Source organism: Gymnogyps californianus, chromosome 25 (assembly GCF_018139145.2).
Source record: "Gymnogyps californianus isolate 813 chromosome 25, ASM1813914v2, whole genome shotgun sequence".
Lineage (NCBI taxonomy): Eukaryota > Metazoa > Chordata > Aves > Accipitriformes > Cathartidae > Gymnogyps > Gymnogyps californianus.
Window position 1 is genome coordinate 2,208,565 of NC_059495.1, and position 13,490 is coordinate 2,222,054.

At 47.0% G+C, this 13,490-nt stretch overlaps 1 protein-coding gene across 2 annotated transcripts in view; it reads right to left on the reverse strand.

Moving 5' to 3' along the window:
- Positions 1–568: 568 nt before the first annotated feature.
- Positions 569–13,490, reverse strand: part of DIXDC1 (DIX domain containing 1) — a 38,335-nt gene continuing 25,413 nt past the window's right edge. For both annotated transcript variants that reach the window (XM_050910934.1, XM_050910935.1), the window contains 13 exons: positions 10,307–10,396; positions 10,147–10,200; positions 9,172–9,222; positions 7,965–8,069; positions 7,365–7,418; positions 6,847–6,939; positions 6,685–6,756; positions 5,890–5,976; positions 5,560–5,721; positions 5,375–5,441; positions 3,691–3,799; positions 3,026–3,134; positions 569–2,112 (listed from right to left, as the gene is read on the reverse strand). In XM_050910934.1, the coding sequence (XP_050766891.1) occupies positions 2,032–2,112; positions 3,026–3,134; positions 3,691–3,799; positions 5,375–5,441; positions 5,560–5,721; positions 5,890–5,976; positions 6,685–6,756; positions 6,847–6,939; positions 7,365–7,418; positions 7,965–8,069; positions 9,172–9,222; positions 10,147–10,200; positions 10,307–10,396 (1,134 nt within the window). In that variant the 3' untranslated portion in view covers positions 569–2,031. The remainder of the gene's footprint in view (positions 2,113–3,025; positions 3,135–3,690; positions 3,800–5,374; positions 5,442–5,559; positions 5,722–5,889; positions 5,977–6,684; positions 6,757–6,846; positions 6,940–7,364; positions 7,419–7,964; positions 8,070–9,171; positions 9,223–10,146; positions 10,201–10,306; positions 10,397–13,490) is intronic.

Genomic DNA, 13,490 nt, shown 5'->3' on the forward strand with positions numbered 1-13,490 from the left:
ATGGAACTGGCAACTAGAGACCTTGAAAGTTGTCCTAATTTTCTCCATAAAATTCTAACCTGGGTGCATGGCTCTTGCTGAAATAAAATGAGTAAAACCTGAAGAAAGAAACACCTGAGAAAAATTTGCAATTCAAATACAATTGATTTCAGTATAACAACCCCATGCTCTTTACCAACCCACCAGAGATCATGCAACAGAGAAACTGTTTCCAGGGAGGAAGAAAAATGTTTGTTTCTTTTCCAAGAGAGATGTATTTCCCCCCTGCAGCCCACTCATGAACTTGTTCTTTGAGGAACTTTCCTACTGCTGTCTGTAAGGAGAAAGTCACCATAACAAACAGGAGGCATGTTGTGTTGTGCCAATGTGGCACAGAGCCACATAAGAGCCTTGAGCTATTTCCTGGACAGTGAAGCAGTGAGAAAATAGTGTTGTTGCTGCCTATTAAAGCTGGCAAAAATATAAAACCCAGTAGGAACTAGTTGGATTTCCATAGTAAAATAAAGTTATGAGCCCAGTGTTGTGTTAACAGGAGACGATACAAAACATCTCAGCATCCACTAGAAAATGAGTAAAACACAGTATAATGCGTGCAGAAATATACAGAAAGCACTTGCACTAGTATAAAAATATCCACAGTCCTCAGACAAATGTAAACTGATACAAAATAATTCCAAGAACAGGAACATGTTTACAAAAGGACATGTTAATATAAAACAGTAAAACCAGGTTCACCCTCTCCCAGCCTCATGCACAGCACAGACACAGGTAGTCCACGGGAAGGGCCACATGTACTGAGAAGGAGCAGAGCCTTGACTTGCCATTTGACCTTCTAAGTCAGTGTCTGCTGCACGTCACAGGCAGCACTCTGGAAGTACAGCTGACTGGCAGCAGAAGGGCAGAGACAGGCAATGCAGAAACAAACAAACCAACCAACCCACAAAACCAAAAAGAAAAACCCACCCTCAGGGATTTTAGGGCTTGTTCTTTCCCAAGCAGTCATTTATTTCCTGATCCTTCAGGCACCCCAGGAGCAGGCATACGAGGGAACTGGTGGTATAACCGATGGGGTTTATCGTACTGGTGGTGGATAAGTGGTGGCCCTAGCAATGAGTGGACAGCAGCACACAGTGATGCCTGTGCACAGGAGATGACAAACTATCTGCCTTGCTGAAAGAGGAGAGGGCAGGAGTGCAGGGAAAGAGGCTCAACAAGGAGAGGGGTTATAAGTACCTCAGAGAAGCAGCCGATTCCAGCTCCCCTGCAAATGAAATCCATCAGCAAATAAGCAAGCACCAAGACCCCACAGTCCCCATGGCAACAAAGCAAACCCAGAGGGTCTCAGAAGTGAGTACAGCTTTGGAAAGCAAGTGGGAAAAGCAGGGCTAGGAAATTGAAGCCTGAGTTCGGAAGAAAGGGAGCTTTGCCAAGCTGGTGATCTTTGCTTTAGACCATGCATAAAGCCTCCAGAAGACCGTCTTCCCTCCCCAGGTCAGACTTCTATACTGTCAGTCTGGAACATCCAGAAAGTTCACTCTGCTCCTGCAGCACGTGCAAGTCCAGGACCAAAGTTGGTCAGACCTTCAGCTCACCCAATCTAACGGCTTCTTCTGACTCATGAAGGCAAAAGCTTCACATTTTTGCCATCAGTGCAGATTTATGTAATACCATGTACAAGAAACCAGACTTGAAATGCCCAGATCACAGTCTGCACCACAAATTGCAGGAATGGAGAAGCAGGGGAAGGGAGCAAGGCATCATTAAGGCCTTCAGGGTTTAGTTGACAGGACAAAGCAAGGTGTTTCTTTCCCACAGACCTGTCATTTCAGTCTCAGAACACTGTCTGCATTTGGGCATGGAAATTCAGATGCCAGACGTCCATGCACACAACATGCATTACCCATTGTTTGCAGAGAAGCCCTCTTTTTCGGCAGCTTGAATTGGACTCCTTCCAGCACACATGCTTTTTGGTCATTCTTTGGCTCAGCAGCCAGTTACAGGTTTCCATAGTGACAAGACTTAAAAGCTTGATTAATTCTCCCCATGGTCTTCTTCCACCCAGGCCACAATTTTCCCCTCCCAACCAGGAATGATGTCATCATCATGGAATACCTACAAAAAAAGGGAGTCCAGTCATGTCTGGAGTCTGGACACCACTCTTCTGCGGCGCGAGTAACATAACAGGCAGGCATCAAGTCAGAGATCCTAGCTCAGATTTCACTACACAGCCCAGAGAACACGTACCTTATCCATCATTCACATGTCTGAGTAATCTTTTGAGGGTTTAGGTAAAAAACAGATCAGGCCCCTTCAACCAGTAACCATCAAGATTATTATTGGCATGTTTTTGACAGGAAGGTAAAATAACGACAGGAAACATGCCTTTTCTGATCCAGACTACAATCTCCAGCTGTTTCTGCAGAATGGCTACCTAGTCAGCTGATTGTTCCCAGAGAAGGTAACCCTTTGCACTTGTCTTAATTTGTGAAACAGGAACTATCCCAATAACCTTTAATGAATCCAATCCACACCAACACCAGCCTGAGCATAAACAGGGTTGTAATGCAGTACACAAAGGAAAAGATGCCAAACAGTTATCTCTGAAAAACCTTTAAAAGAAAGTAGGGGAATGTTTTTTGAATAAACCACGTTTGCCTGAAGTGCGTCTCATTGCAACAGATTTTATAAAGCCACTTGAAGGGCTAGAAGTGTAGTCTGGATTTTTGCCCAGTGTCCCCTGAACAATGCTGCGTCACAGACTGTCTTTGCCAATAACCAGCTCTTTGCCCAAGGGGCTCTGCAACCCCCAGGCAACTGCAATCAGATTCACGTAATTGCTCCGGCTGGGGATGAAAACATCCCATTTTAGCACCTTACAAGAGGAGCTTAATCTACAGTTGTGAAAATAGTCTGTTTGGGGGCAAGTTCAAAGATTTCATTAGTTTAGAAGTGAGGTGACCACGGTCTCCAGGGTTGTGTGGTAACACTGAACCCAAAGCAGCTGATAGCTAAATTCCACACTTACCTCCTCCTTAACTGTGCCAAACTCTGGATCCAGGGCTTTGAAGTGGTACCGGTGGGTTCCTTCACGATCAATAGCTACCTTAAAATCCTTCAGAGTCACTTCCCCTAACCTGCAAGGGAAGAGTTTGGCACTATCCCATGGTATGCCATTACCGGATTTAGCTCAAGTGTTACTACGTGGCATGCAGAGCCACAGCACAAGTCTAGCTAGGCATGTGGCACCCTGGCCACAGGGATGTGAAGAGTGTGCCCCTCCAGGAACACACCTGTCAATCCCAAGGTCCTCTTCAGAGGAAGAATTGCCTCCTGATTTACTAAGAACCACCTCAAAAGAGCCTTTTTCACTTTCCCTTTTGCACTGACAACCATAGTTGTTTTGACAGGAGTGTACTGCACTACATGCCACAACAGAACTACTTGGCTGCTTTCTCTTGCTCTTGGAAGTTAATAAAAGAGATGGAATCTCTTCGGGCTCTAAAACAAGTGCATCAGCTAGGGGACTGATTTAGGCAATTTTCCCCAGACAGTGGTATGAAATCCAATGCCCAAGTTAATGCACAGCAAACTTGTGCTAGTTGTGACCATACCCAGAAGAGATCAGACTAATGCTTTAAGGGAAACGAGCACCTCCCACATCAGTGTCAGCAAGGCAAAGCCAGACCTCACCTCTTTGGTATGTTGACCATGAAAGGTGTGAGGGAGCGGTCAGTGAAGTACAACACTTTGGAGCAGGCACTGGTACTCATCACGGGTGTGCTGTGAGAATGAGGCAGTTCTGCAAAAACAAGAGCACAATAATTGGGGAACAGCCTGTCTCCTGCCACAACAGGGGTGGTCTCAGCAAATTTGCCATCACAGCAGAGAACCTGGTGATGGGAAGAGATTCTTAGGAGGTTGGCTAATCATCCCTGTCGGGAAGGGCCAGGTATTCCCCTGCTTACTGCAAAACTTTGCATTTTAAGGTAGGGTCACTGTCCAGCTGTGTTGTTAGCATGGAAGATTTGCCTAGCACTGTCCTCCAGGATTACTGTCCCATCCACAGAGGGGCTTGCTGCCACCATCTATTCCACAGACACTCTATTCACTACCTCAGTGACAGGAGAACCTTTCTGGAAGAGAAAATGACTGAACAGTACCCCATCCAGTACAGCTACATGATCACTTGCCTTCACTTGCAGATGGATAAAGCAGGATGAAGTGACTGATCAAGGCAAAAGGTTATCTGTCTCCTCCCCATCTTCCCATTCTAGTTGGCCAGGATTGGTGTTTGTGCGTGGATTTTTCTTTGCTCATTTGTGTTTCTCTCTGGCTACTGCCTTGTTTCCTGCTTCCCTGCAATGTGCTGTGCCAAAAGCTGAAGCAGAGGAAGGTTCACACTGAGTGACTCTACAGTTTTAAGATTCCTAGCATGCAGAAAACACTATGGACACCCATTCAAAGGCTTTCTAATTTAACAAGTCTTTGGAGCCACGTCTTAGAGCTCTTTACACCCAAGGTATTCTAAATTTGTGGCTGCACAACTCAATTTTCCTGCTGCAGTGGAGGGGGATGGAGTCTGCAAAAAGGGAGCGGTACAGTTTGCATGCAGAGAACATATGACTGTGGCTGCTCTAAAAACTGCAGTTTATGGGAGAGGAGGGAGAACCCAGCAAATCCTCCCCACAACCCACTTCAGGCTGAGTTCCCCTCCTACCTTCCTCTGCATCTTGTACCTCCAGGCTACCCTGCTGCTGGACACTACAATGCAGATGAAAGGTGGGGGCCTCTGTCTTTCCCCAGTACCTACAGTCCCCTACAATCTCATAGACTTTCTAGGTGACGTTTACAACCAACATTGGAAAAAACAGCCTTCATGATGAAAAGCAAACGTGGAGCTGCTGCAGCTGGAGCCAGGAAACATGGTGTCAGAAAGGGCTGTGCTGTTATGCCTATATGAAAGGAGGTAGACACTGAGGGGGGAACAGGGGAAGAGGCAACTGTACAGTTATCTGTGTCCACTAGATGGTGCAAACCAGCAGGAAAGCTGAAATAACGTCACATTTCCCACTCATCCCAGGGGTAATTGTCATAGTTATTTATACTGCGGTACTACCACCGAAGTGGCCCAGACAGACTCCCACTGTGATGGTGCTTTACAAACAAGCAGCCATAGATTGTCTCTGCCCCCTTTCCTTTGCAGTGAAGTCTCATCTGTACAGCAAATGACTAAAGGGAGGAAAGTGAGCTCTGGTAAACGGAATAAGAAGCTGGAGGTGGCAGATTCCCAAGGGGATGCTATGCCCTGGACTCTGGCCAGGAAACCTGAGCAATGAATTTGGCAGTGGGAGGGCAGGAGCTGAAAGGCACTTACTGGATTTGGGAGGCCAGGAGTCTCTACACTCATTTGTTGCTCTGCTTGCCGGTGATTTCCCCCGGATCTAGGGTGCAAAGCCAAAAGAGTGAAAACAGTGTCACTTCCCAGTTGGAGCTCTCATTGCTGCTTAGCTCTGGGTTGTGTGAGGGGCAGAAGAGCTAAGTGCCCTAGGAAGCCTTTACCCTTCTCTCTTGCTTCTTCTGTGTTTCCATGCGGTACAGCCGTTCCATCAGGCTGGAGATGCCCTGCTCCAGGCTGTCAATGGTGTGGTGCTGTGGATCATGGCCACTGAAACTGTTCCTGAGGCTGCGAAGGGCATCACGAACCAGCTGCAAGTCATTTGTCTGCCCAAGAGACCACAAGTCAGTCAGACTAACTCCAGGCTGCTTTCTTCTCATCTAAAGCCACAGGTCTTAGAAAAGGGAAATATCTCTTAACAAGATAATAGCTTCCAGGATATCCGGAGCCCTCATCTGCATCTGGCCGGGAAAATATCCCTTAGGTACACTTACCCCTCGGTGGGCTGTGGGAGGAGCTCCTCTTCCTGCTGTCTGGAGGAAGCCATTGCTCTGAGCACTGTGACCGCTGTAAGCCATCACCTGTTCAGGGGAAGATGCGTGTGCCACTAGCAATGTAAGCATTAGGACCTCCCCAAAGATCCCAATTTGTGAACTTCAAAATGATGAGAGAGCATGAAAACTGTCCCATCTTCTACCAGGTAAATACACTCACTAAGGAGTGTGCAGGCAGTCCTATAGATCAGAGCACAAACATGATTCCTCACATACAGGTGGAGAAAGAGAGCCAGAGACAGGAAGGGGCTTGCTGCTACATCACAGTGGGCTCTGCAAGCTCTAGTGAGCACTGTCAGTGTTCAAGTGGCACTGTGCAGGGACAGATACTGGGGCTGGCACTCTTTCCACCAAGACAGTTCCAAGTGCTCAATACCAGGGTCAACAGGAAAAGGAGGAGATAAAGAGCTAAGCCCTGGTCTAACCATTAGCCAGTGTCAGAGCTGAAGCTAGAAGCCAAGAGTCTCTGGCTTCCACTCACTCCTGTGCTCCCCTCACTGTTTCATCCCTTAGGATTTTGACACAAGAGGCTAAGCCAGAGTGCTCAAAGCTGAGAGCTTTGGTAAGTTGGATGCTTTGAGGAGTCTGGCTGCCTTGATTAGGGCACTGACAATGAGATTGCAGAGCCAGGCCTCTCTGGGATGAAGTGGATGATTTCTGGAGATAGGTAGCTAGAGGGTGCTGGACAGAAATATCACTCCAACAGTCTGATGTGTAGACGAAGGTTTCCCATACCTCTTCAGCTTCTCTCTTCATGCAGTGAGCCAACAGGGCCTCTTTGTGCTCCAGCTCCCGCTCCAAATCCACCTGTGAGGGGAGTACAAGAGTCAGCACAAACTAAGCCACCAAGGTAAGTGCCACCTCTCGGGGCATCAGTGCAGCCCGCCTGCTCCATACCTGTTGGTAGCTGGCCTCAGAAAGCTGCCTAAGCATTTCATCCAGTTTGGTCTGATGCTGCTGTAAATGCCGATCCTTCTGGCACAGTTCTTTCTGCAACACAGTAATCAAGAGAATCAACAGGACAGTGAGTAAGGCTCGCAATCATCTTCCCATGGCAGGGAAGGTTACATCATCTGCCAGGATCAGGTTCCTCTACAGGCTGACTTACACAATGTGTGTACTTCTAGCTAGATGTTAGAACTGAGCTTCTGCACAAGTGTTAGATACTCAGCAAACCATCACAGAAAAACCATGACAGTAAAAGATCTACTATAAAAAGCTGTGGGTAAACACAAAGAACATCTGATCCCTCCATCTCATTACAAACATCCATGGCTATTGCAACTTATTCACTATCCATAGTGCCATTCCCAGAGGTGACTGAGTGCCAGGGAGACAGCAGTCACATTCACAAAACTGAAGAACCACCAGATACTGGCCCCAGCAAAGCCTCCAGTGAGGAGAGGTTCCATTACTTTGTATTCTGCCAGTAGCCGGTTTCTCTCTTCAACCTTCCTCTGAAGGTCAACCTGCAGAAATAACACACAGGTGTGAGGTAGGTATTCCTAGAGAGTTAGTGACAACCTCTTTGCCCCTTGTGCTAAAGACAAGGTGACCCGAGACCAAATATCTGCAAGAGTTCAAGGCAGCTGGTGTCTAAGGATGGCAACCTTTTAGACAGGACAGTTCCTTCTTTGCCCTTCTCTCTCCAGAGAGACACTGTACACATGGCAGCTCCACCTGTCAAAGTGCCACTTGCTAACCCAGGGAGCACAGCAAGGAAGGACGAATGCAACTGTACTGAAAACATCAGGAGTAGCCCCTCCCTGTTTCAGCTGAAGGTCTTGGAGGACAGGAAGTGGGAGTGAAGAACAGGAAACTCCAGCGAGTCTTACAGCTGGCTAGTAAACTGTGTGCAGTTTTTACTCTGCAGAGACCTTTGACTGGTCGTTCACTATCCCATGACCCCAAGAACTATGCTGCAACCACCAGCTCCACCCTGTGGCTGCTGGAGCCCCTCAGGGCCACCAACCTCCTTCTAAAATAATCTAACCCTCAGCAGCACAGTGACTCACATTCTGGTTGTGCAATTCCTCCTTGTCCATGTTTGCTCTCAGCAGTTCCTGCTTTAGCTGAAGAACTGAAGCATCCTGTTGAATCAGCCTGTGCTGTAAAGCATCCTAGGAAAAGATGTTATCTGTAGGAAGGTGCAAGACAGAGGCAGAGACCCTTCCCTGGGAAGTGAGTGATCTAGACCAGTGGCCGTAACACAGTGGGGCCACTCACAGGGCTGAAGTGTTGCTAAGGGCCCAAAAGAGCAGGAGATACATAGACATCTGCCCAATGGGCTCTCAGCCCTTCTGCCTTTCTCTTACCCAAAAGTGGTTTTCCTGCCAACATTCTAGCCATCTGGGACAGAGGCATTTCTAGGCCTCTACCTGAACTTCCTGCTCCAGAAGTGTCCTGACAATTTGCTTTTATGGAAGAAAACAGTAGTGTCTTTGGAGGGTCTTTTCAGTGGCCTACAGCTAGTGTCTCCAGCCATGCACCTGCAGCATCCAGAGGGCAGAAAGAGGCCAACATCAGCCAAGGACACAAGGAAACTTAAGCTCAGTGTGACCTAGTCGTGCAATGAAATCCTCTCTGAAGAGGCCAGAGTCAGGACTAATTCTGCACCTTTCACTCAGTGTTACCCAGAAGCCGAGCACTCTACCTTGGACAGCTACTGCTGTTTGCTTCCTTCACAGGAGCCTTACAGGCAGCTCTAAAAATACCTCTGCTCAGGATTATTAGTGTTCAGAACTCCAGAGGGAGAAACTGAGCAAACAGGAGCCAAAGTTGTGAAAAATGCTGCAGCTGAAGAGGACAAGGATACCCCCGTGCTCTTTTTCCTCTGCTGTCAAGAATGAGTTCACTGGGCCAATCCTACCGTGCATACCCCAAGACAGAGAGGGGGGCGGGGGGAAGCCATGAGAACCAAGCAGGCATCCTACACCTCATATTTTATTTAGGGGAAACAGACAAAAGAGGGGACATTCGACCACAATCCTACAGACAGAAACAGAACCCAGGAGACCTAACTCCTTGTGCCTGCCTTAACTGCAGTCTTTCCTCAGAGCCAGAAACAGACCATAGGATCCCCCACCTCCAAGTCCCCTAATACAACTCCCTCCACAATCTGAGATTCCTCAGAGGTGTATGGTTGCTGCTGGCCCTACTCATGGGCTGCAGCAGACTCTAAAGCTTTACTATTTATATTTGATGAAGTGCCCCTTTCCTCACCTTTATTCCCTGTAGGTTTCGAGCTTCTTGTTTGTATTTCAATAGCTCCTTCTGCAAATGCAACACAATTTGATTAAATGGTGTCTTGTCACCCTTTCAGAATCCACCAAAGTCAGTGTTCTCTGTCCCTAGACACCTGCTTCAGAAGAAAGCACATCGCACCTTTTCCTACAGATCAAAGAGCATGTCAGACCCTGAGCCATTTTAATGAGTTACAAACATGACAAAACAGTTGAGCAGCCCCCTAAGCCCCTGCTATTAAAGCCATGAGAGAAAAAGATTGCCTAGTCCCCCAAATCTGTCCTTCAGGGCAACGTTAAATACTTCTCTCCCAGCATCAGAACTGGCCCCAGAGCCAGCATCAGCAGAAAGCTGAACTAAGGCAGGCTTGACAGGGCAGGTTCTTCTCAGCTGCATTTATTTTCTACTTGAAAGCTTGTTTATATTCAGACATGTCTAGAAACTTAAGAGCTGTCCTGGATAAAGTTTTGAGAAGCTGGTACAACCTGGATCTCTCCAGCTTCAAGAGCATGCAGGAAAAATCTATTTCAGGGCTCATTTAAATTCCAGTAACACTTAGATACTTGTTTTACCAGAAACTGACTTCACCAACATTGGCTTGAGGCAAAGTGAGGAGGCAGCATATACTTTTCTGGTGCTATCCCACAAACTTTTATTAACTGCTAATATGGGTACAATAAACACTTCCCAGCAAAGTATTGTGAATGCTCTCCAGGTCAATGAATTATGGTCTCAGGGAAGCAGATATCTACACTCCTGGAGGGATGAAGATCCCACACAGCAGAATATGGGAACGGAGTTGGAGCCCTAACACAACATATCCTCCATGTCATCCATTGTGTTGCCCACTCGCCCCGTCCCCACCCCATCCCCCCTGCCAAAATCAAGTAGGACAGTCTGAAAAGATCTCTTGACCCAAACCCCCTCTTTCCCCTTCATCTGTCCCCCTCTAACCTTTAGGTCTTTATTTTCTTCCATACTCTGGTCCAGGCGACTTTGGATTATGATCTGAATGTAAAATACCACGGTTATTATTGTGCAAGACACCTGCCTGTGGCAGAACAGTGCAAAGGACAGCTTGATCACAGAAATGTAGGTACAGCAATATGCTCACCAGCTGCTCTTCAGGGCAGGCTCCACGTTCACAAAGTTCAAAGGACCCTTCCTGCTCATCCTCAGGTAAAGACCCATTGAGCAATAAAGCCTGGGAAGATGAAGGAAAAAAAAATCTCCTCTTCAGGGGTTTCAAAGGAAAATAGGCTAGCTGCAGCTCTGGCTAATAGTCATTCATATCAACAATCTCTAAACAGTTTCATTTTCCATTTCTGCTAACTTATTCCCCTCAAAAATCAGTAGAATTTTTCAGGAATGAAAAAGATTTATCCCCTGAAAAAGGACTCCCAGAGATATCTGTCAGCCAATACTTTTCCCCACAGAAAGACACCAAACAAGGACAACTACTCAGATTTTCAGGGAGTGAAGCCTGTCTCAGGCTTCAGTCCAAGGGTAGCCTTCACTACAATAACAGATTTGAAGTCTAAAGCAGAGATTGAATCAGGTTTACATTGTAAGGCTTCTCTTCTGGAATGAGACTGAAGTATCCCCTGCTGAAAGAAGCCATTCTCCTAAAAATACATCTACAAAAGACTTTAGAAACGGGATGTTCAGGGAGGCCTAATTCTGTTCTACACTAAACAAGACCGAGACACATTCAGAACTGTTGTACAAGTGAGGGAAGAGCCCTCACCCACACAGACAGTGAAAATCTTAAGCTATGCCCTGTGCTTGACGAAGGCTACTAGAAGCATGGTACTAACTCCTTCAGCAGCTCCAAGGTAGCCCAGACGTCTGCAGGAAAATGCCAGAATTCCCACAGTAGACTGAATCCAGCCTGAAGGAGGGAAAAGCATGCACTGTAGGAAGTGTGACTAGCAGGACCAGGCCAGATCTCCAGCAGGGTATACCATACTGGTTTTCTCTAGCTGGTGGTTTTTACATTGACATTTCTGTCTCTGACTTCCAGGACTCATGACACTTGGTATGTGCCAGAATGTTGCATACAACTGGACACATTGGAAAGTGTCATGCCTGTTTCTTTCAGTTAGCTTTCTAGTTTATTTCTATTTGAACTCCATGGCTAAAACCAAAATATCCCATTTGCAGTAATACTCCAGCCCCAAAAGACTTCAAGGCTGACAGGTCAGGTTCTGCCTGCTGACAGCATCTTCCACCAAAAAGCTGCAACTGCTGCTGAACAGCAAATAGCAATCTGTATTCAGTTAATGCAAAAGCTCCTTGGAAAACTGTTTTCTGAGTGCATCCTGAAGTCTTCCCAGCAGGACACTCAAGCAGGAATCACACAGGAACATAAAAAGCTGCCATGGTTTTAGCGCCTTATGGGGTATACATACATCAGGTCCCTGATATTTCAATCAAACTCATGAACTGGAGGCTCTTAAGTATTGAGCAAGAGGGGGGAAATCAAGTAATCAAATCCAATTTCTTGCTTAGCAACATCAGCTGCCTCTTCCTACTCCCAGGGGATGAAGGGGCAGCAATGCCAGCTGCTCGCCCTCACTCCTGAAACATGGGGCCAGGGTTGGCAGAAGCGGACACGCCAGTCCCACCTCTCCCTGCTCCCAGTGGGCACATAATGCAACTGGATTTTACCAGTGAACCAAGCCAAAAAAAAAAATTTTTTTTTTTTTTTTAAGTCTTTTGTTTCCCGCCCATTGTCCACAGGGAAAGTGCCCGCCCGCCCACACCCCACCCTCTGCCCCAGCTGCCTATGCTTCTCACACAATCTCTGCTTTGTTTACTGGCACATAAATATTTACAATTCAAAGCCAGTATGGTTCCCAGCACAAACAGAAAGGAATATTCCTGAGAGAGTTCAGGGTCTTTACCATATGGATCAGGGGCTCTACTCCCCATGCAGAGTCAAATACATTAGGCTGAGGGTCATTTGGTCAGGGAGGGACTGGAACAGAGCAGCAAGGAAAAGGTCCTGCAAATAAATAGTTGCGTAGAGAATGTGCCAAATATTATAGTCCAGCTTAGCTCACTGAAAGACTGATGCAAGCCTGTGTGACCCCTGGTCAGCTCTGTGAATCTTGATTGATTTCCTGACATTCCTTGTCTCTCTGCATTACTTCCGATCACAAGTCACAGAAAGACTGCTCTGTTCTCGCAGGCTGCTAACAAAACCTGCAGACTGCTAAGTGCCCTAGTGAAGAAGGGGAGTCCCAGCCCCAGCACGTGGGAAAACACTGCTACATCTCTACCGTTTTGCACAGTAACATATGTGCTTTGCACAGTGACAGCACATACAGGAGTTAGCACAGCATCACAGGACAGGGGACCAAGCCAATGAACCCAGCTAGGATCTGGACTCCAACCAAAACACAACACAGACACAATCACCTTCTAAACACAGGCTTTGTTTTAGATTCTCTACAGTGGTTCCATTCTTACCTGCATACAGTGTACCCTTTGCCTTCTCACAGTCCACTTAAATTACTATTAGTGAATATCACTCATCTTCAGTCTTCATAGCAATATAATCTTCCTCTCTCTCTCTCTCCACACCCTTCTCTCTCCCTCCCTACTGAATAAGAGCCTCTAGTCATGTCAACACCAAGTTTTGGAGAAGCCTGAGCTAAGAAAAAAGGTTGTGTCTGAATTACACAGACTGATGTTAAAATCCTTTCTCTGAAACCCTGGTAAATATACTGGGGCTGTGGAAGTTGCAGCCATCTTTCCTCCTTCCCTGGGCTCTCTTGGTTAAGCATGCTACACAATGATGGGGGACAGGTATACCCTGCCCCAAGCAAGACTGTGGCTGGATCCAGCTGTCTTCTGAATTGCATCTGGAACATTGGAAAGGACAGTTTTGGCATTCTGCATTATGGAAAAGGTGACCAGCACCAGATCACAACTGCAGGAGCCAAGAGAGCCTAAACATTGCAAGAAAGGAAGATGTCAGAGTGCTTAGTCAGTAGCATTCTGTTGCTGGATAAGGCCTCCGCTGGCTGCAGCCAATATACCCCAATACACACTGTCCACACTACCAGAAAAACTTCCGCATTCCTGAGGAACTCTTCCCTGAAGGGATGCATCCCACAGGTGAGACACAGGGAAGAGCCACTGCCCCTATTTAACTGAGGTGACCCAAAAGACCAACTAACTTCTTGCACAATCACCCCAGGAGACCTCACTGGACCAGGACTCTTGTTCTACTCTCTTGAGTTCCAGGCCAGTGTCTCAGCTGCAAGATAATCTGTCTTCCAGCTACAGCT